Source organism: Rhincodon typus, chromosome 10 (assembly GCF_021869965.1).
Source record: "Rhincodon typus isolate 14 chromosome 10, sRhiTyp1.1, whole genome shotgun sequence".
Lineage (NCBI taxonomy): Eukaryota > Metazoa > Chordata > Chondrichthyes > Orectolobiformes > Rhincodontidae > Rhincodon > Rhincodon typus.
In genome coordinates, this window is record NC_063341.1 from 51645235 (window position 1) to 51672653 (window position 27419).

The window sequence follows — 27419 nt, forward strand, 5'->3', positions numbered from 1 at the left end:
AAACATCTGCGGAACAACAAAACAGCTCGGCGAGCCAACCAACCTCAACAACTATATGCTTAAAATGGAAGTATGACAATACTTAGAGGCATACAGAAATTAATGCTCAAGGCTGTTGTGAATTTACATCTATCAGATAACCTGGCCAAAGGGTTTCTAATTAGGCAGAATGTTAAAACAAAGGAAAAGAGCAGGATGCTTATCATAGAAACTTACAATACAAGAGATGGCTACAGGGGGTTCTGATGTAACGCAATAGTTCTGTTTTCATGCAATCTCGCATTATAAGAATATAGCGCAATAGCTGCACCATTTAAACTAATGGGGCTGGAATTGCAGTATAGCCAATACAGGTAAGGAAAGTTTGCATTTTACAAGTAGTGGTCTAAATTCTTCAATCGCGTTAAAGCCAATTTGCACTGAAGAAACACGTGTTCTATCAGAAACGACCGTATTTAGTTTGCTGCTGTCTCTTTAAAAGTACAGTTATGATGAGTCATAGAACCATGCTTTTAGAACAGAATAGAATATCCTTTATTGTCACGTGTACCCAAGTATGGAAGTACACGAATACAGTGAAAAGTTTACAATGTTGCCCCATACGGTGCCATCTCAGGTATGAAGTACTTAGGTACAGATTTTAGATACAAAATACAGAAATAAAGGGAAAAAGAAAGGAAAAAAGTTACATTACTTACAGTTGTTCATAGAAAAATGAGAACAAAATTAAAAAGATAAACATTACAGTCTTTCAGTGGATCCACGCGGGGGTCTTCCACATGTAGAGTACCTGGGCTCAGAAGCCACTGACTGCTGGCACCCCCAGTCCCCAGTCCAACAACCAGCCTGCTCCGCTCGAGCCTTCAGCCCACTGGCCGTCCCTGCTCAGCTCGAGCATCCAGTCCGCTGGCCGTCCCTGCTCAGCTCGAGCGTCCAGTCTGCTAGCCGTCCTCACATCGCTCGGTCCTCAAACCTGCTGGCTTTTCATTTGGTTCTAGTGCTCAAGTACTTGTTCAACTTCTTCTTGAAATTATTTATGGAATCTCTTTTATCTGTAGAGCCTTCCAAACCCTGGCAACTCATTGGAAAAGATTTGATTCTTTGCTGTTCAGCTCTCTGTTGGTTTTTCCTCTCACTCTGTTACCTCAGTGGGCCTTGAAATCAGTCACCTACTGTTTCTTGTCACTAACAGGCTTCTGTACAAGTTTTCCACCACTTGGCAGGTTGGATTGCTGGTATGGCCTCATCCTTCACCTTAGGAATGTGCTGTCTCTCTGCTTCTCTTCAGGCACTCCTTGTCTTTTGCCTTCAGTTTAGTGGATCTGGTCACTGTTGCTACCATGTTATAGATACTCCTCCAAACATTAATAGGTGTTATTAAACATAACTATATAAAGTGGATTTAGGAGAGGCCATCTTTTGGAACCACACAGATTCAGGCTCCAGTTCCATGTGATCTGATGTCACTATGGCATAGCTCCTTATAAACATGCTCAGTTGCTTCTGTTAAAGGAAAGGTACATTTAACCCTTCACTCTACACCCTCTACCACTGCCCTCTACCTGGTCATACAGCTTCCATTTTTATCTTCCTAGCTCCTTCTTCCACTTACTCCAAACTTATTACATTACTATCTTTTTGTATTTGAAAGATCACAGACTTGAAACATGAACACACACTCTCTTTCTACATGGCCTGCCTAACTTTCAGAGTGTTTCCAGTAATTTCAGCCTTTGTTATAGCAGTAATCATGGCCTCAAAACTTCCTGACGATTTCCCTGATAGCATGTACAGCCACATGAATGATTAAACCAGGGCTTCAGACACCTTAGAATAGGGACTCCAGTCAAAGATTTAAAGCAATCACCTTGTTTGGTGTCCCTTTGTCACAAAGAGCTGCACTCAGGAAGTTCTTAATTATTCACCTTGACAGTCAAAATTCTAGGCATAAATTGTCGTTAAGAAGAGACTGATGCTTTTGTACCAAAACAACTAACTCAGTGGCACTAAAAAAAAGCCCTTTAATATACAGCTTGTTTGAATTGAAATGTGCTTCACAGTGGGGTATAATGGGGGAATTGTTTGGCAGCCATGAAGCGACACTGCAGAATTACTAAATGACTGAAGCATTTGCCCACTTCTTTCCCCGTGATCAGCATACTTTCAGTTATCTTTTCTCTCTCTGCCAACTGTTTGCTCCAACTTTGTTAAAAAACTTGCAAAGGGAGAGGGGATAAAAAGACTTGCTGGATCTAACCAAATTGGTATCAATGACAAAAAAGACAGGATTCAAGGAATTCCTTGGTTTATGCAACTGGGTAAATACAGGATTCTATGAAGGAAACGTGCAAGTGGAATTATTTTCAAAAGAAATAAAACATGCCTGGGGCACATCTCCAATGCACAGGAGCCACTCTGAGTTATTATCTTTACAGATGGAATCAGATGGGTGTAAAACATTGGTTAAGGACCCGAAAGGGAGCTTGTGTTGTTTACTAGGAGACCAGTCTATGAGATTATTAACAATTTAAAAGTCACTTTGTCAAACACCAACCTTCAAATGAAAGGGGATTGTCATCCAGTAATAAGGTTAAAAGTTCAAAGGCACCTCCTTTTAGTTTTAGTCACTGTCCTGGGAAGTCTAATATTACACTTATTCACATAGGTTTAATGCTCCTCAAATGAAATTAATTTTCCTCAAATCAGCTAAATTTCAGAGCACAAATTACTGACCAAAATGACATTTTGACATTTTACCTATACAATAGGAGTGACAACACAATTGTGCAGTAAACCATTCCCTTACCACATTTTAATCATAGTTTTATTTCTTTCTACTAATAACATATAAATTCTCAAGTCTCAGGACAAATTTGATTGATTGAACTGTTGGTTTTAAATTTCCCAAAGAAATTGTATTATGCAGCACTCCTTGTGACAGGAACATCTGCAAGGTTTACATTCAATTTCTTTATCAGGAGGGAAATTTACTGCCAGGAATACTAAATTTTTCAATGGGCAGGTTATGGCCAGGGCTTAATTTGAATAATAATCCCCAATGAACAAGGGATTCTATTATAACACAGCCTCAGTGAAGCTCTTGTCATATCTGCACTCTGTAGAAGTGCTGCCTTTATAAACTCAAGATGTAATTACTTTGCTAAATTTATTCCCTAAAAACACTGTAAATTGAGAAATTAGTTTCCTTCTCCTGTACAGCTCTCTTTATAATGACCTTGTCAAAGCAATTGTGGGTTACTTGGTCAGGTTATGTTAACAATTTCAGGGCACAATCAGCAGACCTCATTTCTCAGAAGGTGCTTTTAGCATTTTCTGGCTTCAGTTTGTAATGGGTGGCCTATGTGACCTAATTTCCCTCGTATATTTTTTTCTTGTTACATGTCAGTTTCTTAAAGCCACCGGACACCAACATATAACATGGAGACCCAGATGTAACAACGATTGGATATGCATTACATGTTGTAGCTTGTATTAAGAAAGATCTGTGTGCACAGCCATTGACTGCCTTTCCCAAATATGAAATGTTTCTGACTTGCTGTATCATCCGAAACCACCAGTTACTGATGGAACCAGTGTGCCATGCTTAAGACACTTACTACTTATTATTTATTCAACGGTAATTCCTGGTTAGCTGATATTTATTCTGTAATCATGCTCAGGTCTCAGTTATTTTTCGTGAGATACTCCCTTGTATCCTTTCTGCTTTAACTGCAATGTTTTGAATTTACATGCTTCAATGCATTTTTGGCAAGTATACTGTTTTGCAAAGCTGCACCAAGGGAGACAGGCCAAATGCATTATTAAAATATGAAAGACGTATGCACTTATTTCCAATTCTGTATTTAATTCTTTAGGACTGGATATCAAATCAATGCAGATCATTCATGTTCAAGGGTAATGCAAGAGTAAACCAGAGAACCAGACACCTGCTACTAAAGTCAATTTACTTTGTAGAGCAGGTACTTGAACTGGGCCTTCTCTCTGAATCACTTAACTGTTATGGTATAGACGGTGGCCATTCAGCCCATTTCTCCTGCACCACTTCTTCAAATGAGCATCCTTGCTTCGTACGAGTTGCCTGTTTCTCAAATACCCCCTTGCGTGTATTTATATCCAAATAATCATTCAATGTCATCTTTAATACATCAATTCTCTCTTGATTGCTCAAAAGATAGGAATTCTACCCCTGTGCCATAAGAGCCCTAGATCAGAATGTTTACACCTTGACGTACTTACTGACTGGGCAAATATATCATCTACAAACAAAGAAACCTGTTGTGGTCAAATGAGGAGAGGACAAACAGGGAAGCCATTTGATTCCTCCACACCTGATCAAGACATTGTATTAAAATCTCACTGGTAACCTGCAACAATAAGATGCAGGTTTACTGCTCTCTACTAACTGGTGTACCTGCTGTATGATTGTGTTGCACAAGATGGTCCTATTAAGAATGAACCAGGACATGCAAATTAAGTTACGAAGCCAGTCTCAGTCCCGTATCACTAAATGGATGATTAACAATATGACACTGTAGAGGTTTCTAATTATCCATTGTAGCATTGCCAACAGTCCAGGGCAGCTTATTGGGTATTAAGTTTGACATTGCAGTGAGTCCCATTAGTTGTCGTCTGCAATATTTACAGAAGAAGCCAAATATTGACAATATTTCATTGTCAGTGACAATAAATATGATCTCACCTGAATCCAAATTTGTCCATTGCAATGGCAAAATGTCGAGGCTGGTCATAGCAGTGGTAGAGGTTTCTATCATCCATAGGAATTAAGTCAACATCGCTGAATACAAAACAGTCATATTCTTCATCCTTCAGCACTTCCACGTAGCCAATATTCAGCAACTTTGCTCGGTTAAACATGCCTTCACCATGCTGCAAAACAAAAGAATTAAATATAGAAATACGTGCAAGATGTACATCTTATGCATGTGAACTCAGAGGTAATATACAGATTGAGTACAGACAATAAATTTACTGAAATATTTCATAAGGTATTGATACTATCAGAAATTCACACAATACCTTAAAGTATGATGGTGATTACAATCTGCTGTAAACATCCTATAAATACTGACATTCACAAAGTTCCATAATTTGTTCCGTTTAAAAAGTACTTGGATATACACTGGTGGCGTTGTATGCAAAGCTATGAATTAAGAGCAAAAAAGTGGTTTAGGCTGGATGGCTGTCTTTACAGCTGACATGGACATGGGCCAAATGGCCACCTTCTGTGCCATACATTTTCATGATTCTGTGTGGGAGACTCTTGTATTTCTGTATTACAGGAGAACTAATCTCTTTAAATGAATTAGAGCTATTTTATTGATCAATGCAACCCATATTTAATGTTATAATAATTCTGAGAAGGTATATTAAACATTTTGATGCAACCTTTGACACACATGGGACACGGTAATGGTAATGTCATTAGACAAGTGACTAGTCTAATAATAGGCCCAGCACATCAGTACAAAAAACAAGGCTAAAGCACTAGATCCATCTTGGGCCAGAGGCCTACAGCATGGAAACAGGCCCTTCGGCCCAACTTGTCCATGCTTCCCAGTTTTCACAACTTTAAACTAGTCTCGTTTGCCTGCGTTTGCTCCAGATCCCTCCACACCTATCCCATCCATGTACCTGTCTAAATGCTTCTTAAATGATGAAATTGTACTCTCCTCCACCACTACCTCTGACAGCCCATTCCAGACATTCATCACCCTCTGTGTGAAAACAAATGCCCCTCTGGACTCTTTTTTTATCTCTCCCTCCTCACCTTAAACTTATGCCTCTCATGATTTTATACACCTCTAAACAGTCACCCCTACGGTCCAGGGAATAAAAGTCCCAGTCTATCTGGCGTCTCCTTATAACTCAAACCTTCCAGTCCAGGTAGCATCCTGGTAAATCTTTTCTGCATTCTTTCTAGTTTAATAATATCCTTTCTATAGTAGGGCGACCAGAATTGCATGCAGTATTCTAAATGTGGCTTCACCAATGCCTTGTACAGTTTCAACAAGACGTCCCAACTCCTATACTCAATACTCTTACTGATGAAAGCCTTCTTCACCACTCTGTCTACCTGTGACTTCATTTTCAAGCAGCTATGAACCTGTACACACAGATCCCTTTGTTCTATAACACACCCCAGGGCCCGACCAGTGACTGCGCAAGTCCCGCCCTTGTTTGATCCACCAAAATGCAACACCTTGCATTTATATAAATTAAACTCCATCTGTTATTCCTAGTTGATCAAGATCTCCCTGCAATCCCAGATAATCTTCTTCACATTTCACTATACCACCAATCTTGGTGTCATCTGCAAACTTACTAACCATATCTCCTAAATTCTCATACAAATTATTTTACTCATTGAATCCCTACAGTGCGGAAGCAGACCATTCGGCCCATTGAGTTCACACCAACCCTCCAAACAGCATATCACCCAGACCCATCCCCCTACCTTATCCCTGTAATCAGGGTGCAGTCAGACAGAGCAATACTGATAGGAGACTCAGTTGTGAGGGAGACAGACAGGAGATTCTGTGGCCGCAGAAGAGACACCAGGATGGTGTGTTGCCTCCTGGGTGCCAGGGTCAAGGATGTCTCTGAGCAGTTGCAGAACATTCTGAAGGGGGAGGGTGAACAGCCAGAAGTCATTGTGCTCATCGGTAAAAATGACATAGGTAGACAGAGGAATGGGGTCCTGTGCAATGAGTATGGGGAGTTAGGTAAGATGTTAAAAAACAGGACCTCAAGGGTAGTGATCTCCAGATTACTCCCAGTGCGACGTGCCAGTGAATGCAAGATAGGCTAGATGAATGCGTGGCTGAGGAGCTGGTGTAGGGGGCAGGGTTTCCAGTTCTTGGATCATTGGGATCTCTACTGGGGTAGAGGTGACCTGGACAAGAGGGACGGGTTGCACTTGAACTGGAGAGGGTCCAATTTCCTCATGGAGAGATTTGCTAGTGTTACCCTGGAGAGTTTAAACTAGTTTGGCAGGGGGACTCTGAATAAGAGAGGGGGCATCGAGAAGTCAGAGGAAAATACATTAGCCATTGAGAGCAAGTTTACTATTCAAGATATCCAGGGGCACAGTAAAGAACAAAGAACAAAGAACAAAGAAAATTACAGCACAGGAACAGGCCCTTCGGCCCTCCAAGCCTGCGCCGATCCAGATCCTCCATCTAAACCTGTCGCCTATTTTCCAAGGATCTGTATCCCTTTGCTCCCTGCCTATTCATGTATCTGTCTAGATACATCTTAAATGACGCTATCATGCCCGCCTCTACCCTGTACCCTGGGCCACCCAGAGTGTAAAAGACCTGGACGGGGTGGAATTTGTCAATGTGTCCAAGAAAGTTTCCTAAATCAATATGTAGAGGGCCCTACTGGGGAAGATACAACACTGGACCTCCTCTTAGGAAATAAGGTCAGGCAAGTGACTAAGTATCAGTCAGAGAGCACTTTTGGAGCCATTAGGCAGGATCTAGCAGCGGTCGATTCGATGAGTCTGTTTGAAGGAAAAGGAACGACCAGCAAATGGGTAATATCGCGAGTCCAGAGACAGCATGTCCCTGTCAGTGTGAAAGGAACAGCTGGCAAGTTCAGGGATCCCAGGCTGACGAGGGACATTGAGGCTCTGGTCGGGAAAAAGGCGGCATACATTGGGTTTAAGCTATTGGGCTCAAGTGAATCACTAGATTAATATAAAATGTGTAGGAGCACACTTATGAGGGAAATCAGAAGAGCAAAAAGAGGGCATGAGATGGATCTGGCAGATAAGGTTCAAGTTAATCCCAAGAGGTTTTGTAGCTATATTAAGAGTAAAACAGTGGCTAGGGGGAGAATAAGTCTCTTTAAAGATCAGCATGGCTGTCTATCTGTGGAGCCACAGGAGATGGGGGAGGTTTTTGATGAATATTTCTCATTAGTGTTTACTGAGAAAAGAATCATGGATCCTAAGGAAATAAGGGAAACAAGTGGGATGTTTTGGACCATACACACATTAGCAGAGAGGAGTTGTTTGCAGCTTTAAAGTGAATTAAAGTGGATAAATCCCCTGGGCCTGATCAAGTCCATCCTTGGATGTTGTGGGAGGCTAGGGAAGAAATTGCAGAGGCCCTTGCAGAGATTTTGGCTTCATCTTTAGCCACTCAAGTTCCATTGTTTAAGAAACGTAGCAAAGACAAGCCAGGGAACTACAGGCCAGTGAGCCTGATATCAGTGGTAGGCATATTATTGGAGAGGATACTGAGGGACAGGATCAACCAAAATTTGGATAGTCAAGGTCTGATTAGGGATAATCATCATGGATTTGTGTGTGGCAAGTCATGTCTAACAAATCTTTTAGAGTTTTTCAAAGAGGTTTTTCAAAGAGTTTTGGGCCTCATATCTCAGGAAGGATGTGCTGGCCCTGGAGTGGGTTTAGAGGAGGTTCAAGAGAATGGTCCCAGGAATGGAAAGCTTAACATAAGAGGAACGTTTGAGGGCTCTGGGACTATACTCATTGGAGTTTAGAAAGATGAGGGGGGATCTAATTGAAACTTTCAGAATACTGAATGGCCTGGACAGAGTGGGTGTTGGGAAGATGCTTCCATTGGTAGGAGAGTCTAGGACCCGAAGGCACAGCCTTAGAGTAAAGGGAAGACCTTTTAGAACGGAGATAAGGAGAAATTTCGTCAGCCAGAGAGTGGTGAATCTATGGAATTCACTGACACAGAAGGCTGTGGAGGCCAGGTCATTGAGTACATTTATTGAGATAGATAGGTTCTTGATTATCAAGGGGATCAAGGGTTACGGGGAGAAAGCAGGAGAATGGGGTTGAGGAACTTATCAGCCATGATTGAATGGTGGAGCAGACTCGATAGGCCAAATGGCCTAATTTCTGCTCCTTTGTCTAATGGTCTTATAAGAAACCAAGAAGATAGATGAGGGTAGGGCATTGGATGTTGTATATATGAACTTTAGTAAGGCCTTTGACAAGGTCCCGCATGGCAGGCTAGTCACGAAAGTTAGGTCGCATGGGATCCAGGGAGTGTTAGCTAATTGGATTTAAAATTGGCTCAATGGTAGGAAGCAGAGGGTGATGGTTGAAGGTTGTTTCTTGGATTGGAGGCCTGTGACTAGTGGTGTGCCACGGGGTCGGTGCTGGGATCTTTGTTATTTGTTATTTACATAAATGATCTGAATGTGAATGTACAAGGCATGATTAGTAAGTTTGTGGATGATACAAAGTTAACAAAAGGAGCCTCAACAACCTACCTATGTTGGGAGCAGTGGCCACCACACGGTCCTGATGGAGGTAAAGTTCCACAGGACATCAGCAGCAGCAAAGCTGTACTCAACCACAATTTGTAACTTCATGGCCAGCTGTATCACCCATTTTACCAATGTCACCAAGCTGTGAACAAACCCTGATTCAATAAAGAATACAATCGGGCATACCAGCAGCAGCACCGTTTATACATAAAACTGAGATTTTAACCTGGTGAAGCTACAAAACATGCGTGCCGAATAGCATGTCACAGACAGGTTAAGTGATCCCATAAACAGAAGATCAGATCTAAGCTCTTTAGTTCTGCCACATCCAGTTGCAAATAGTGGTGGGCCTTGAACTATTTACAGTGGGAAGTAGTTCCACAAATATCTCCATTCACAATGAGGAGTCCAGCACATCAGTCCAAAACACAAGGCAAAAGCATTGCATCCATTTTCCGCCAAATGACAAGCAGATGATCTATCTCAGCTTCCTCCTGAGGCCTTCAGCATCGCAGATACCTTCGGCCAATTCCACTTGCTATCAAGAAGAAGCTGAAGGCATGGGATATTGCAAAGGTTATGAGCCCTGACAACACTCCAGCAATAGTACTAGCGACTTGTACTCCTGACCTTGCCACACATCTAGTCAATTTCTTCCAGCACAGCTGCAAAACTGGCATCCTGACCTGCCAAGATGGAAAATTACTCAGATATATCCTGTGCACAAAAAGCAGGACAAATCCAACCCAATTACCACCGTAGCAGTTTTCTCTAAACAGCAGCAAAGTGTTGAAAGGGGTCTTGACAGTTCTTACAAGCAGCATTAACCACTAATGACTAGCATGGCGAATCAGCTCCTAATCTCATTATGGCCTCGGTCTAAAAAATGGATGAAAGAATGGCTGGCCTTGATATAAAGGCTGCATGTGAGTGTGGGATGAAGGAGCTCCTGCAAAATTTGTATCATTATGAATCAGGTAGAAAAGTCTCCCGGGTGGAGTTGCACCTAGCATAAAAGAAGATGGCTGTGGTTGTTGTATATTTATCATCTTAACCCTAGAACATCACTGCAGGAGTTCTTCAGGGCTTTTTTTGTTAATCTATTTTTGTAATCAGTCTATTCAGAGATGTAACTATACACCTCTGAAGCAGGTGAGATTTGAACCCAGGTCCGTCTGTCCAGGGGTACGGATTTTACTACTGCACCACAAGAGGGCCGCAGTTCATCAGGGTTTATTTTTATTAACTTATTTTTCTAATCAACCTGGTCAGAGATGTTATTATCCACCTCTAGAGCAGATGGGACTTGAACCTGGACCTCCTAGTCTAGGGTTAGGGACACTACCACTGCACCACAAGAACACCTTTCAGTTCTTTGGGGTTATGCCTTAGCATCTTCAGCTGCTTAATCAATGAATTTCCCTCCATCATAAAGTCAGAGTGAGAAGTTTCCTCTTGAGAAACCATACTGAGCACCTTCCATACTGAGCACCTTACATACTGAAGCAAATTGCATCCATATTAAGAATTATGACTTAAGAATTGGACAAGATCCAGGCTGCTAGTTGGTGAGTAATATTCATGCTACACAAATACAGAGACAATGACTATCGCCAATAAGGAAAAATCTAAATTTTGCCACTTGACATTCAATGATATTACTATCACAGAATCTCCCGCTATCAACATCTTGGGGGTCACCCATTAGACAGAACCTAAACTGGAGCAGCCATAAGAATATTGTGGCCATAAGCGCAGGTCAGAGGCTAGGAATTCTGTGGCAAGTGCCTCATCTTCTGACTTCCCAAAGCCTGTCCACCATCTATAAGGCACAAGTCAGAAATGTGATGGATATCTTTCCACTTGCCTGGATAAGTGCAGCTCCAACAATACTCAAGGTGCTCAACAAGAACAAGGCAGGTGTTTAGACTGGCACTACATTCACTGCCTTCAACACTCACACCTTCTACCATCAACACAATGTGATAGCAGTGTGTACCACCTACAAGATACACTACTGCAACATACTAAGATTCTTTCAACTGAACCTTCCAAACTTGTGGTCTATTATTTAAAGGGCAAGGTAGCAGGTGAAGGGAACCTGGACATTTCCCTCCAACTCATTTACCATCCTATCTTCGAATTATATTGCTTTGTGGGGTTAAAATCCTACAACTCCCTTCTAAACAGCACAATGACTGCAGCAGTTCAAGTAACCAGCTCATCAGCACCACTGAAGGACAATTAGACATGGACAATATATACTTGGTTGACCAGCCTCTTATTCAATAAATTCTGTGCTAAACACACAGTATTTATTTCAGAATTAATTTCTCTCATATATTTAAATTCATATCAACTTTTTTCTCTTTATTCATCATGAGCTGAGGGTGTCACTGGCTCGGCAGCATTTATTGCCCTAATTGCCCAGAGGGCAGTTAAGAGTCAACTACATTGCTGTAGGTCTGGAGCCACATGTAGTCCAGACCAGGTAAGGATGGTAGTTTTCTTTCCAAAAGGACATTAGTGAACCAGAGGGGTTTTTCCTGACAATCGACAAATGGTTCATGGTCATCGTTAGATCCTTAATTCGAGGTTTTTTTTACTGAATTCAAATTAGACCACCTGCCAAGGCAGGGTTTTAATGCGGATCCCCAGAACATTATCTGGGTCTCTGGATTAACAGTCCAGCGATTATACCATTAGGCCATTGCCTCCCCCATCATCCAACTCCTGTCCTTACATTTATTATATTTTAATTAGTATAACTAAATGCGACCTGGCAATGGGGTAATCTGCTCTGTTGTGACTAACTGGCCTTTAAAAGAATTCTACATGTAGATGTGGATTTCCCTCAAACAGCTGCTCCCAATATAATTTCTCCAGTTCTTGCCTAATACTGTTGTAATTAGCCTTACCCCAATGTAGCACTTTACGCAGAATCCACACAGTGTGGAAACAGGCCCTTTAGCCCAACAGGTCCATACTGACCCTCAGAGCATCCCACCCAGACCCATTCCCCAAATCTACCTAATCTACACATCCCTGAACACTATAGGCAATATAGCATGACCAATCCACCCAGTCTGCACATCTTTGTGACAATGGGAGGAAACTGGAACACTTGGAGTACCCTCACGCAGACACGTGCAAACTTCACACAGACAGTCGCCCAAGGGAGGAATCAAACCCTGGCCCCTGGCACTGTGAGGCAGCAGTGCTAACCACTCTTACTGCAGCTGTAACATTCTCCTTAATCAGTAATGCAACTCCCAGAGTACATTTACATCCTTCGCTATCATGCCTGAAACATCAACACCCTGGAATGTTCAGCTTCCCATCCCATCTTTTCTCGACAAAGCTTTTTTTAATGGCTACAACATCATAGATCCATGTATTAATCCAAGCTCTAAGCGATCCTACACCCCAGTTCCACTTCATTCTCTAACTTGTTTGACATTCTAACAAGAACCGTTTTCTCTTTCTTTCAGGAATTAAGGAACGCCAGCTTCGAGAACTCACAGGTAGCCACACCCTCTGGAACCTTCCACCCCTCCCCTTCCCTCTGTGTCTATCCCTTCTCCTAACCCCAACTCTTCTAAGATAGTTACCTGAACAGCTTCCTCTTTGTCTTTACCCACTGCCATAGCCCTGTCATGATACGGGCTGTTTTCAGCACAGCCAACTCATTTTCACCTATTTATGGTCCCTATTATCAGCTTTTCTTTCTCCCTGATTTACCATTACCCATCCTTATGTCTGAATTATCTTTCTCTCTCTCCGAGCTCTGTTGCCATCTATTTGCTTATCCTTCAAACCCCAACCCCATCCTTCAGCATTTATACCCCCTTTCCTAGCTACTAATAGTTATGAAGAAGGATCATGAAACAGAGATGTGAATCCTGCTTTCCCTCCAGACCTGCAGAGTTCTGCAATTCTTTGTTTTATCTTCTGTACTGTTTCTGGAATACTGTCAGGATGCATAGCATTTGCAATATCCAAAGTCATTCCTTGCTTCTTGATACCACCTGGAGTGAAATGAATTGGTTGAAAAGTGGTGACTGTGGAGACTTCAGGAGTTTGCTGGAATAGATCAATACTTCTGACTGAAAACGGATACAAACGCTTCAGTTGTGCCTTTGCACTGGAGTATACTGGGTTTCCCTACAGTTGGTAATGGGGATATTTGTGGAACCTCCGCGTCCTGTTATTTGAAAAAAAAAACATATTTTGACCAACCTGCTCAGAATTGCTACCACACACCTCTGGAGCAGTTGGGAATGGAACCTGGGCCTTCAGGTCCAGGGGTAGGGACACTACCAATACACCGCAACAAGGCCTTTGTTGTCTGATTATCCACTACCGTTCACCGATATGGTAAGACTGCAGAGTCGTATCTGCTTAGCCCTGTCTGTAACTTGTGGCTTTCCTGTTTGGCACACAAGTACTTCTGTGCTATAGCTTGACAAGGTTGACACCTCATTTATAGCTAATTAAGTTGCTGGAAAAGCTTAGCATCTATGAAGGAAAATCAGAGTTAATGTTTCTGTTCCAGTGAACATTCCTCAGAACTGACGGTAGCTAGGAAAATGGTGGTTTATACGCAGAAGATAGGGTAGAGGGAGGGAATAAGGAGTAAAGGATAGGTGGGGATAGAGCCCAAAGAGAGAGAAGTACAGTTGGATAGACAAAGGAGTCAAAAACAATCTGGCTAGGTGAGTGAATAGTTGTTCATGGAGATTGTTAGTGACTAACAATAGGTAGTGTGTAATGGCAGGCTATGTGATAATAAGGCCTGGTGTGTGGAGTAGGGGGCTAGGACATGGGAGATGTCAGGCCCCACATTTACTGAACTCGATATTGAGATTGGAGGGCTGCAGGGTCCTCAAACAGAAAATAAGGTGTTGCTCTTCCAGCTTGCCCTGAGCTTCGCTGGAACACTACAGCAAGCCAGAGACAGAGATGTTTGCCAGAGAACAGGGTGGTGTGTTAAAGTGGCAGGCAACTGGAAGCTCAGGGTCTTTTCTGCAGGCAGAATGTAGATGTTCTGCAAAGCAGTCACCCAGTCTATGCTTCATTTCCCCAATGTAGATAAGACCAAATTGTGGGAAGTGTAGGTGAAGTGCTGCTTCACCTGGAAGGTATGTTTGGGCCCTTGGATACTGGGGAGGGAGGAGGTACATGGGCAAGTGTTACACCTTTGCCGGTTGCAGGGCAAGGTGCTGTAGGGCTTGGGGATGGGGGTTGGGGAAGGAGGGTTTGTGGGGGGTCAGGTGCTGGACAGGTGTTGGAGGTGAAGGAAGAGTGGACCAGGATTTCCTGGAGGGAATGGTCCCTATGGAAGGTGGACAAGGGAGGGGAGGAGAATATGTGTCTGCTGGTGGCATCTCACTGGAAGTGGTAGAAATGGCGGCTAATGATCTTCTGGGTGCGGATGCTGGTGAGATGGTAGGTAAGGACAATGGGATCTTTTTCGCTGTTGTGGGAGGGAAGACAGGGACTGAAGGCGGAAGTGCGGGAGATGAGTTAGACCCAGTTGAGGGCACTGTCAACAAAGGTGCTGTTAAATCCTTGGATGAGCAAGAAGGTGGGCATTTCGGAGGCTCCTTAGTTGAAACTGGCCTCATTGGAGCATATGCGATAGAGACAGAGGATCTGAGAGAATGGAATAGAGTCTTTACAGGAAGCAGGGTGCGAGGATGTATAATCCAGGTAGCTGTGGGAGTCGGTGGATTTATAGTGGATATTTGTGGCCAGTCTATCCTCAGATGCAACAACTCAGAGATACCCAAGGCCCTCTGAAGCCTTCCATCCCTCCCCTTCTCTCTGACTCCATCCTCTCCCCAACCTGGCCTCCTGGCAGGTATTCACCATCCCCCCAGAAATGTAAACAGAAATGTCGAGGAAGGGATGGGATAGTCGGAGATAGACCAGGTGAAAGTGAGGGTAGGGTGGAAATTGGAAGAGAAATTGAGGAACTTTTCCAAATCCAAACAACAAAGGGAAGCAGCACTGATGATATCATCAATATATTGGAGAAAGAATTGTGGTTGAGGGCCAGAATAGGACTGGAACAAGGAATGTTCCACATATCCTATGAAGAGACAGGCATAACCGGTGCCCACGTGGGTACCCATGGCCACCCGCCTGATCTGAAAAAATGACAGAAGTTAAGAGAACTTGTTAAGGGTGAGGATGAGCTCAGCCAAGGGGAGGAGGGTGGTAGTGTGTGGTGATGGTTCAGGTCTTTTTTCCAGGAAGAAGCAGAGAGTCCTGAGACCATCCTAGTGGGGAATGGATGTGTAAAGGGATTGCACATCCATGGGAAAGAGGAAGCAGCTGGAGCCTGCAAACTGGAAATTCCAAAACTGGTGTAAAGCGTCAGAGGAATCGCGGATGTATGTGGATCAGGGAGAAAAGACCAAGTCAAGGTAGGAAGAGGGGAGTTCTTTGGGCCAGGAGCAGGCAGAAACAATGGGTCTGCCCAGACAATCCTGTTTGTAGATTTTGGGAAGGAGGTAGAAGTGAGCTGTGCAGGACTGGGATACTATCAGCTTGGAGGCAGGGTGGGGGGTAGATCACCAGATGAAATTAGATCAGTTACCATGGTTGATACAATGGCCTGATGTGCCATGGTGCGGTCATGGTCCAGGGGCAGAAAGCAGGAGGTATCTGAGAGCTGGTGCTCTGTCTCTGCAATGTAGAGGTCAGTACGCCAGACTATGACAGCACCACCCTTATCAGCAAGCTTAATAACAAAGTCAGGGTTAGATCTAAGAGCACGGAATGCTGCCGGTTTGGACGGAGATAGGTTGGATTGGATGGGGAGGTGGGGGGAGCAGAGAAATTGAGGTGATCAACGTCACATTGACAGTTCTCAATGAACAGATCGAGTGCAGGTAAAGGCCAGAGGGAGGCGTCCAGGTGGCGGGAGAGTGTTGGAACTGGGCGAAGGGATCTGTGGGATGGGGAGAGGACTCTTGTCTGAAGAAATGGGTACAGAGGCGAAGACAGTGGAAGAAGAGTTCAACATCATTTCGTGCCTGAAATTCATTAAAGTGCAGACTCAGAGGGACAAAGCTGAGACCTTTGCTGAGTACAGAATGTACAGCATTAGACAGTGGAAGGTTAGGAGGGATGATGAATACCTGCCAGGAGGTGGGATTGGGGGAAGAGGATGGAGTCAGAGGGAAGGGAAGGGGAGGACGTTTCCAGAGGGCCATGAGTATCTCTGAGTTGTTGCATCTTGTGGGCCTTGATGCCTGAAAGGAAAAGAAAAGGTTTGTTTAGTTCGGCAAATAAGCCGGAGAATGAAGTGAAACTGCGGAGTGGTACAACCATGGTGTCAGCGTGATTCGAAGCTGCTGGGGAGAAAGGTTGAGAGTGTCCATGTGATGCCACATGGCACTGAGTGTGGATCTCAGGATGCGGCGAGAGCAGCTGTCTGTGAAACGTTGAAGATCACGAAAATACCGGTGATCCTAGGAGGATTCAAAACATGAGGGATGAAACTTCAGTCAGAATCCACCTGGGGTGAGTCTGAGCCAGAGGCAGTCATTGAGGAATGTAATATGGGTGTCGAAATGGGTTTTAGCAAATACTGAGTCAAACACCAGGAGTAAGAGCAAACTTCATGTCGGTGGGCAAGAAACAAGATTGGAACTGAAATCCTGTTGGAGAGAGGAACAGAACTTCTTCAAGGTGGGCATGCTTAGAAGAAATGCAGCAGTGAGTTAAATACGAACTAAAAACCAAAAGAACTGCAGATGCTGTAAATCAGGAACAAAAACAACTCAGCAGGTTTGGCAAGCATCTGAGAGATGCGAAATCAGAGTTAACATTTCGGGTCCAGTGACCCTTCCTCAGAATGGATGGTAGCTAGGAAAGTGTTGGTTTATATGCAGAAGATAGGGTGGAGGAAGAGGGTAAGGAGTAAACAATTGGTGGGGATAGAGCCCAAAGAGAGAGAAGTACAGTTGGATAGACAAAGGAGTCAAAAACAATCTGGCTAGGAGAGTGAATAGTTGTTCATGGAGATTGTTAGTGACTAACAATAGGTAGTGTGTAATGGCAGGCTATGTGATAATAAGGCCTGGTGTGTGGGGTAGTGGGCTAGGACATGGGAGATGTCAGGCCCCACATTTACCAAACTCGATATTGAGATTGGAGGGTCCTCAAACAGAAAATGAGGTGTTGCTCTTCCAGCTTGCCCTGAGCTTCGCTGGAACACTGCAGCAAGCCAGAGACAGAGATGTTTGCCAGGGAACAGGGTGGTGTGTTAAAGTGGCAGGCACCTGGAAGCTCAGGGTCTTTCCTGCAGGCAGAATGTAGACGTTCTGCAAAGCAGTCACCCAGTCTATGTTTCGTTTCCCCAATGTAGATAAGACCATATGTGGGAAATGTGGGTGAAGTGCTGCTTCACCTGGAAGGTACGTTTGGGCCCTTGGATACTGGGCAGGGAGGAGGTAAATGGGCAAGTGTTACACCTTTGCCAGTTGCAGGGGAAGGTGCTGTAGGGCTGGGGGTGGGGAATGGGGGTTGCTGGGTGGGTGTTTGCTGTGAAGGAAGAGTGGACCAGGATGTCCTGGAGGGAATGGTCCCTGTGGTGGACAAGGGAGGGGAGGGGAATATGTGTCTGGTGGTGGCATCTCACTGGAAGTGGTGGAAATAGCAGCTAATGATTTTCTGGTTGTGGATGCTGGTGAGATGGTAGGTAAGGACAAGGGGTTCCTTATCCCTGTTGTGGGAGGGAGGAGATGGGGTGAGGGTGAAGTGCGGGAGATGGGTCGGACCCAGTTGAGGGCGCTGTCAACAAAGGTGCTGTTGAATCCTTGGTTGAGGAAGAAGGTGGGCATTGTCGGAGGCTCCCTAGTCGAAACTGGCCTCATCGGAACACGTGCGATGAGACAGAGAAACTGAGAGAATGGAATAGAGTCTTTACAGGAAGCAGGGTGCGAGGATGTATAATCCAGGTAGCTGTGGGAGTCGGTCGATTTATAGTGGATATTTGTGGCCAGTCTATCCCCAGATGCAACAACTCAGAGATATCCAAGGTCCTGTGAAACCTTCCTCCCCTCCCCTTCCCTCTGACTCCATCCGCTCCCCAACCTGACCTCCTGGCAGGTATTCACCATCCCCCCAGAAATGGGAACAGAAATGTTGAGGAAGGGAAGGGAAGGGAGGGGTCAGAGATAGACCAGGTGGAAGTGAGAGCAGAGTGGAAATTGGAAGAGAAATTGATTAATGTTTCCAATTTTGGATGAGAGGGAAGCAGCACCGATGACATCATGCTCTGTTTGCGACAAACAATAACACCTTCCAGTCGCGAACCACTTCAACTCCCCCTCCCACTCACTGGGTGACATGTCCATCCTGGGCCTCCTCCAGTGTCACAATGATGCCACCCGGAAACTGGAGGAGCGGCACCTCACATTCCACCTTGGGAGCTTACAACCCAATGGTCTCAATGTGGACTTTACTAGTTTCAAAATCTCCCCACCCCCAGCCTCATCCCATGACCATCCCTCCCTTTCATCCCCACCTCCTTGACCTGCCACAACCTGTCTGTCTTCTCTCCCACTTCACTGACCAATCCCCACCACTGCCTACCTGCACTCAACTATCACCATCCCACTTACCATCCCCAACCCCACCCCTCCTCTCTCTATTTATTTCAGAGCTCCCTTCCCCCTCCCCCATTTCTGAAGAAGGGTCCCAACCCGAAATGTCAGCTTTCCTGTTCCTCTGATGTTGCCTGGCCTGCTGTGTTCCTCCAGCTCGACACTGTGTTATCTCTGACTCCAGCATCGGCAGTTCCTACTGTCTCTGAGCTGGAAGATGGTCATGCTGCAGAGGGAATTACAAAATAGGTGCATAAACAACATTGCTAAGGAGCTGATTTGCACGAAACAAAATGTGAATCTTACAATAAGCACTAGACAACTCATCTGCAGGAACAGCCAGAGACAAAATGAACCTTATCAAAACCCATTTTACAAAACCGGTACTGAGGACAGACGAGCCACCTTGATAGCTTTGGCAAGATCAAAGCTTCTTCACTAATAGCCTCCATTGTGTGCCAATAGTCAGCTGTCACCTGATCAAAATCCCACCCTTTTGATAAGCTATGATGATAAGCTTGTTTATTTGTTGCTCTTGGCAAAAACATCAAGAAGTCTGCAGAACAGAACAGGCAGTAGTTTTCTCTCAACATTTTTTCAAACTTGAATTCTATTTCTGTTCTGTGGAATACATCTTAGAGATAGTTATTTTGAAAAATGAAAAGAACCTGGTCTCAAAAAGGACTGATTGCAGTTTATTAGAGACCATCCACCCGAAGAATAACCAGCTTATATTACCATAACTCCCAGAGGGACTTCCAGACAACTGAAGACATAACATCTATAACACCTTTTCTATGCGCATGTCCCACGACTCTGTAACTTATTCCAATTCCTCATGTGTGCATATAGTGCAGGATTTGGGAAGGTTTTTACTTTTTAATAACGTTCACACTTCCAACTGAGTGAGTTCTTTTAAAAGAATAAAATGAACTCTTTTAACAAAAGCAAAATACCACAGATGCTAGAACTCTGAAACAAACACAAACTGCTGGAGCAGCTCAACATGTCTGGCAGCATCCGAGAAAAACAGAATTAATATTTTGGGCTCGATATGCCTCTTCACAACGTTCTAAAGAATAGTCCTATTGGATTTGGAACATTGACTGGTTCTGTCTTCACAAATGATGCCAGACGTCCTAAGTTTCTCCAGTACTTTTTGTGGTTAAAGCAAACTCTTTACTTGCTAATTCAGAAGACCTGGCTGAAAACTCAAATTGATGTAACAACCAGAGCCCTTGGTGGGAAAAAGTTCCAGATTCTCACCGCAATTAATGTGGAAAAATGCTTCCAGCTGCCATCACAAATATCCTGAGCTCTATTTTTGTCATTATGAGCACTCATTCTGGATTCCACATTGGTGGAAATAGTTTTGTGTATCTGAATACTTCAATAATTTCTCATTTTAAATACCTTTCTTACATCTAAATACAAGTTAACCAAGCAAAAATAATATAAACTGCCCTTATTCCCTTTGATCTCTGATTATTATAGTTGGCCCATGCTTCACACTACAGTGTATCCTTTCAGCTGAATTTTCACTCCCCAACATTTATAGAAACTGGCTCAGTGGTTAGCACTGCTGCCTCAGGATACCAGGGACATGGGCTTGATTCCAGCCTTGGGAGACGCTGTTTGGAGTCTGCATATTCTCCCCGTACCTGCAAGGGTTTCCTCTGGGTGCCCCGGTTTCCTCCCACAGTCCAAAGATGTGCAAGTTAGGTGGATTGGCCATGCTATATTGCCACAGTGTCCAGGGATGTGCAGGCTTAGGTGGATTAGCCATGGGAAATGCAGGGTTATGGGGATAGGGTAAGGGGTTGGGTCTGGGTGGCCTGCTCTTTGGAGGGCAGGGAATTCTGTGACTTCTATAAGAACAATATTTTTATATAATTTGGGTAACTGTATCCACCCTGTCCATATGTTCCGTTACTCTTCTTTGGTTTTAATGATCTGGATTTTCCCTGCTCATCACCCTAACCCACCAACCCCAGCTTGATCGAATCTTTCCACTCTGCCCTCGTAACCCCCATCATTACAGACATAGATGTCTCTTTGATTAAGGTCAACCTTCTCTGGCTGCAAAAATGGTCCAACGAATCTAAAATCCTCTTTTCTATGCTAACTGTTCAGCAACATTTTGGCAATCCTAGGCTTTCTCTCCATCTGTCCTGGCACATGACATTGGGAATAACCTAGACAGAGATTACCACCACAGTTCATGCTGCTAAATCTAGAATTAAGTTCTTTGAAATCCTTTTGACAGTGGGACAAGTTTTGCCAACAAGGGTGGACTCTGAACACAGGGCTAAACAAGACAATTTTATTTTTTATATAAATGACACACTTGTCTTTCTTTTTAAGCGAAGTATTAGGTAACCAGATTTTAAAAATATAATCAGGAAGGGGGAAATTGTACAATATATGTACAGTTTCTAAACGGCTGCAGTAGCTTTAAATATATAAAATCGACTTTTGGATTAGTAATGTGATTTGAGCTAAGCTAAATGGGAGGGAGCATGGTTATATGTTCCAATGCCCATTAAGAAAATACTAGGAAAAGTTTGATAAAATGAATGTAGTAGCTTATTAATAATAGATGTTCTTTTCTTCTCCTGTCTTCTCAGGGGAAGTAATTACCATTTGACCAACTCATTATGAACAGGGAATGAAGGGATACTATGCGCTGATGTCTTGCAAACTGCAATAAAGCACATTGGATGGTCAGGCTCCACTCAGGCTGCTCTCAAAACATCAAGCATAATGAGTGCAATTTTCAGCATTCAGCATACTTAATTGGAAACTATATCTTAAAGAAGCAAAATTCTGGTTGCATAAACAATGTTTGTCATGTACATAGGCCGCTATTATAATGTGTGTTCCTTACATGTTCACACCATCAAGTTGAGTTTACATTTTTATTCTGCACTAAGCTAACCAATCAGCAATTTACCATCTCCAAATTAGCGTTCCATGTACTTGCAGAGAACATTCTTGTCTGTTGAATTGTTGATTTATCAATTCCCAACACAATCAATAAATATATACTTCATTTATCATGAGAAATAACACCTGCAGATTAGCAAATCACACATTAATCGCCATTCGCCTAATGGGATGAACTGTTAGATTTTTAAGTCTTTTTTAATGTCCTGACACATAAGCTGTTAAACTGTTAACCCACATTGTCTCTGCCATAATTTGCCGACGCAAGTAATTAATTTCACATCACCTTGGTTACAATGAATAGAACCTGTAACATGAAGAAGAGCACTGTATGAAAGAATCTATTCGCTTTTATTTTGTCATATTCTTTTCAACATTGCTGTCAACTGGTTAGAGCATTTAAACTGATCAACAATTAAGCCTTGTCTAACTTTCCATCTTTAACATGTGTTAGAGACTCAAAACCCAAGTCAAATGTAAGATTATATCTTGTTTCCCCCATTGAATCAACATTTTGACTATCTTCGATCTTTCAATTCCAAATACTTAGCAGGTGCAAATGTTTTAATGGTGCATCCAAAGAAGGCTCCATTTAACAATACTTCGCCTTCACAGATACAGCAACATCTAGCCAAACGTTACCATACAATAGTATTGATTATGGTTTATGGCAATTAGTGAAGTTCTTAATTAATTTCAGGTTTTGAGGTGCTCCAAGATGCTCCACATCTGCAAAACCAGGATAATGCACCCCTGCCATTTCTCTAGGTGCAGGGGTGTTTGAAAAACAACAGGATTTTGATTAGTCTTTGCATGTCAAACAATTTATCCCCTTACAATTAATATTTTTTGATTATGCCGACAGAGAAATAAGGGCTACACCTGCTCCAGATATAGAAACACAGTAAATTCTAATTCAAATATAATTGACTTATCAGGTCTATGTTTCCTTCAATCCATAATCATGAGTGTAGGATCACTGATAAAATCCTATTCCCACCACTTCATAATTCTTTGAATTAGTTCTCTGACTCACAATGCTAACTTGTTGTCTTACTGTCCAATGTATGACCAGTATGTAATAGCATCAGTTTAAATGCAGTTACACTCCAGAAATCAGCTATGATGTGGCTCAGTGGTTAGCACTGTTGCCTTACAGCACCAGGGACCTGGGTTCAATTCCATCACACCATTGGGCGTGGAGTTTGCACATTCTCCCTGTGTCTGCACGGGTTTCCTCCCAAAGTCCAAAGACGTACAAGTATAGGTGGATTTGCCATGCTAAATTGTCCATAGTGTCCAGGGATGTGCAGGCTAGGTGGATTAGCCATGGGAAATGTGGGGTTTTAGGGACAGGGTAAAGGGGTGGTTCTGGGTGGGATGCTCTTTGGCAGGTCAGTGTGGACTTGAGAGGCCGAACGGCCTGCTTCTACACTCAAAGCTTTTCAAAGGATGTGGATTACTGATTCGGCCAGGATTTACTGCATATTTCTAATCTTCCATAGTTGTGGTTCTGCAGTCACATGTAGATCAGCAGGTAAGGATGGCAGATTTGCTTCCCCAAAGGATGACCCAGATGCGTTTTTATGACAATGAACAGTCGTTACCTGATCACAGTTCAATTTTAAGAGATTCCAAATTTTTACTGAATAGAAAATTCACCATTTGCCACAGTGGGATTCATATCCAGAATCCCAGCATTTTAGCCTGGGTTTTTGGATTACCATTCTAGGGTCAGGCCATTGCATCAGTGCCTCCTACTATCAATTCAGCATTTTCTTTTGCTGTAGACCATTACCAAGACCAATCCAACTATGATTGCTACTATCTTTACTTGAATTAGAAGTGGCAAGTATCTCTACTGTTATGAAAAAATGACCAACTCTGGCTGATAATAGAAACAATTCCACTGCTATCAATACCACTTGAGTGTCAGTTCCATGACGTTTGGAAGGGGAGGTCGAACGCCTCTGATAATTAAAATCAAAACACAAGCCCCTAATCTGTTACGGCGGGAGTAGAGGTCCCTTCTAATAATTAAACCTGAAACACCCAGAGAATCTCGCCTCACTTCGCCTAATCTGTTAAAATCTCAAGGAAAAGCAGAGGTTCAATGAAAGAAAATCTCTGACATTAATTTTATAAGTTACAATTAACAACTTATTTATTTAATTCTAACAGTGAACAAATTAACAGAACTACAAACAAACCAAACAATTCCCCCTTAACTACTAACTATTCCCTAATTATACTAAAATCTACTGGTATGCTGTTCCAATAAACACAAATCCCACTTATATAAACCCAAGTAATAAAAAAATAAATTAAAACTTAGTCTCTTAAAGTCTACACACCTTTCACGTGCTGTTCTCAAGTCATAATCGCCTTTCTTCATTTTTCCAGCTGTCAGGGATGTTTTGTCCGTGATGTCTTCTGTGAGAACTTAGCTACAAGTGCCATGGTACCTCTTATAGACATATGGTTCTTTCTTAGAGAGCTTAGTGATTTCTTGTGAGAGCTAGATCTTTATTTCTCAGATGGTGGTTCCCTCTCATACTGGTTTTCAAAAACCCTCTCCTTGTATACCTTGGATGACATATCAATTTTTTTATAATAGCACTGGTCTGAGATTGTCAAAACCGTCAAATTTAAATTCAATTAGCTCTCAAATGTTAAGTGCTTGCTTTAAATTAATCGGTTGATTCCAGCTAGTTACCAAATCATCAAAACAAGCTTAGGGTTTCCAATCACACAGCTAATTGATACATGTTTCAATTTTAGATGAGGCTGTACATATTCAGCTGCTTAGATACATTTTCTGTATAAATCTCTAAGCTTAGATAAGGACTTTACGTCTTAAAGGAGCCACACACTCTTCTCCCTTGTCATTTTTTTTTAAAAAAACAAATTCTAGCTTCCTGCCTTCTAATTCAGGATTACTGTACACAACTTTGCAACAGCGACCCCTTTAAGAAAAAAAACTGTCATTATGAAAAGATAGCTTCAGTTTTTTTTTTAAATCTTAACACCATTATCATGAGATATATAGGTTTGTAATCTAAAGTTATACCTTTCATACTAATTCTGCATACATACATAACATTGGGCTGTACCAGTTCTATCTTATCTATACACTTCCATTTAAACCCGCAATAATGCATCTGCAATAACATTTTTACAACCCTGACAGCCGGATCTGTGGAAGAAAGGTTTTATGACTTGACAACATGTACAATCTGTAAATTAAAAGCCTGTAATATAAGACTCCAATGAAATAGTCTCATATTTTTATCCTTAAATCTTTCCAAAAAGGAGAGAGGTCTGTGGTCTGTATACACAGCCATCTCCGAAACATTGTTTGTAACATAAACATTAAAATGTTGTAAGGCTAGTACCAAACTCAATAACTGTTTTTCAATGGTGGAGTATTTTCTCTGGTGAATATTGAGTTTTTTTGAAATAATAACCAATTGGCCTTTCAATTCTGCTATCATCCTGCTGCACGAACACAGCTTCAACCCCTATGTTGCCGGCATCAATAGCGACTTTAAAGCATTTCAAGAAATTTGGTGTGACTTTAAATTCTCAAATGCCTCCTGGAATTGCTATGTCCAGCAACATTTTGTGTTCTTCTTTAGCAAATCCATCAGCAGTGCTACCACTCTACTAAAGTTTGGTACAAGTCTCTTGTAGAATCCCCTCAGTCACAAAAATTGAAGTACCTCTTTCTTTGAGGATGGTCTTGGAAATTCCTCAATGGCCTTCACCTTCATGTTCCTCGGGGTTATCCTCCCATATCCGATGTTGAGTCCCAACAATGTCACTTCTGCCTTCGCGAATTCAGTTTTTCCTAAATTTATAACCAGTTTTGCTTCCCGTAGTCGTTCAAAGAGCCCTGCCAAATGCACCATGTGATCTTTCCACGAATGGCTAAAGATCATGACATCATCTATATAGATGGCACAATTACAACATATAGACGATGTCAGTACAGCCACAACTCTATTCTTAAGTCTTTGAAATGTGGCTGGTGTGGTCTTCATTCCAATTACTTTAAATTGATACAGCCCATTTCGGGTTACAAACACAGAAACTTCTTTTGCTCTGTCCAACAAAGGTACCTGCCAGTAACCATGAAGTAAGTCTAAATTTATGACATAAGTGGCTTTTCCAACATTTTCCACACAGTCATCCAGCCTTGGAATTGAGTACGAGTCCGATTTAGTTATGGTGTTGACCTTCTGGTAATCCACGCAGAATCGTTGAGTACCATTATGTTTGGGAACCAACACGACTGGCAAACTCCACTCACATTGACTCAGCTCGATGATGTCTTCTTAGAGCATCACTTCCACTTCCTTCTGTACTTGTGTGGCTTTGAGGGGTATTGTTTTATTGAAACAGTATTCCCTACTTCAACCTCATGTACTATAATATTAGTCTTCCCCATTCTATTCCTACATATGTCCTAATATTTCTGCAACCAGCCTTTCAATTCAGTTCTCTGGTCCTGAGACAGATAGCTCACAAACTTATCCCATTCTCCAATGACCTTCTCATTATTTAACTTATTTTGAGGCACATCAAAATCCAACTCATCTGGATTTGATCCCTCACTCTGAGGGGTAATAACTATTGCCTGTTTTTCCAGCTCTCTGTCCCTGTCATAGTAAGGTTCCAGCATATCCACATGACATACTTGATAAATGTTTTTCCTATCTGGCATCTTTACCAGATAATTCACCTGGCTCAACTTCTTCTGAATTTGATAGGAACTACGAAACCTTGCTTTGAATTGATCTCCCACCACTGGTAACAGCAACATTACTTTATCTCCACAGGCAAACGTATGAATTTTAGATTTCTTACCTGCTTCTTGCTTCATTAGATGCTGTGTCACCTTCAGATGTTGTCTAGCTAATTCACCCGCTCTGTTTAATCTTTCTCTCACCTCAGATACATAATCCAACTATGAGATCTCTGATTTCGGGTCTATCAACACTTCCTTAATTAATTTTAAAGGTCCTCTTACTTTGTGTCCGAATATCAATTCAAATGGAGTAAACTGAGTCGATTCATTTGGGGCATCTCTAAAGCAAATAATATAAGTGGGATACCCTTATCGCAATCATTTGGGTAATCCTGGCAATAAGCACTCAGCACGGTCTTTAGGGTCTGATGCCACCTTCCCAATGCTCCCTGGGATTAAGGGTGGTACGCACTTGACTTAAAGTGTTTGATGCCTAAAAACTATTCATGACCTCTTTCAATAGTTTGCCAGTAAAACTGGGCCCTTGATTTGACTGAATCTTTAAGACCTTAAGACAAAGAAGCAGAAACTAGGCCATCCGGCCCATCAAGTCTGTTCCACCATTCAATCATGGCTGATAGGTTTCTCAACCCCATTCTCCTGCTTTATTCCCATAACCCTTGAATGCCTTGACAATCAAGTACCTACCTATCTCCGTCTTAAATATACTCAATGACCTGGCCTCCACAGCCTCCTGTGGCAATGAATTCCATAGATTCACCACTTTCTGGCTGAAGAAGTTTCTCCTT

At 42.6% G+C, this 27419-nt stretch overlaps 1 protein-coding gene across 3 annotated transcripts in view; it reads right to left on the reverse strand.

Annotated features, from left to right (window-relative positions):
• b4galt2 (UDP-Gal:betaGlcNAc beta 1,4- galactosyltransferase, polypeptide 2) overlaps positions 1–27419 on the reverse strand; it is a 401349-nt gene that overhangs the window by 73611 nt on the left and 300319 nt on the right. For all 3 annotated transcript variants that reach the window (XM_048601583.1, XM_048601584.1, XM_048601585.1), the window contains one exon: positions 4721–4908. In XM_048601583.1, coding sequence (XP_048457540.1) covers positions 4721–4908 — 188 coding nt within the window. The remainder of the gene's footprint in view (positions 1–4720; positions 4909–27419) is intronic.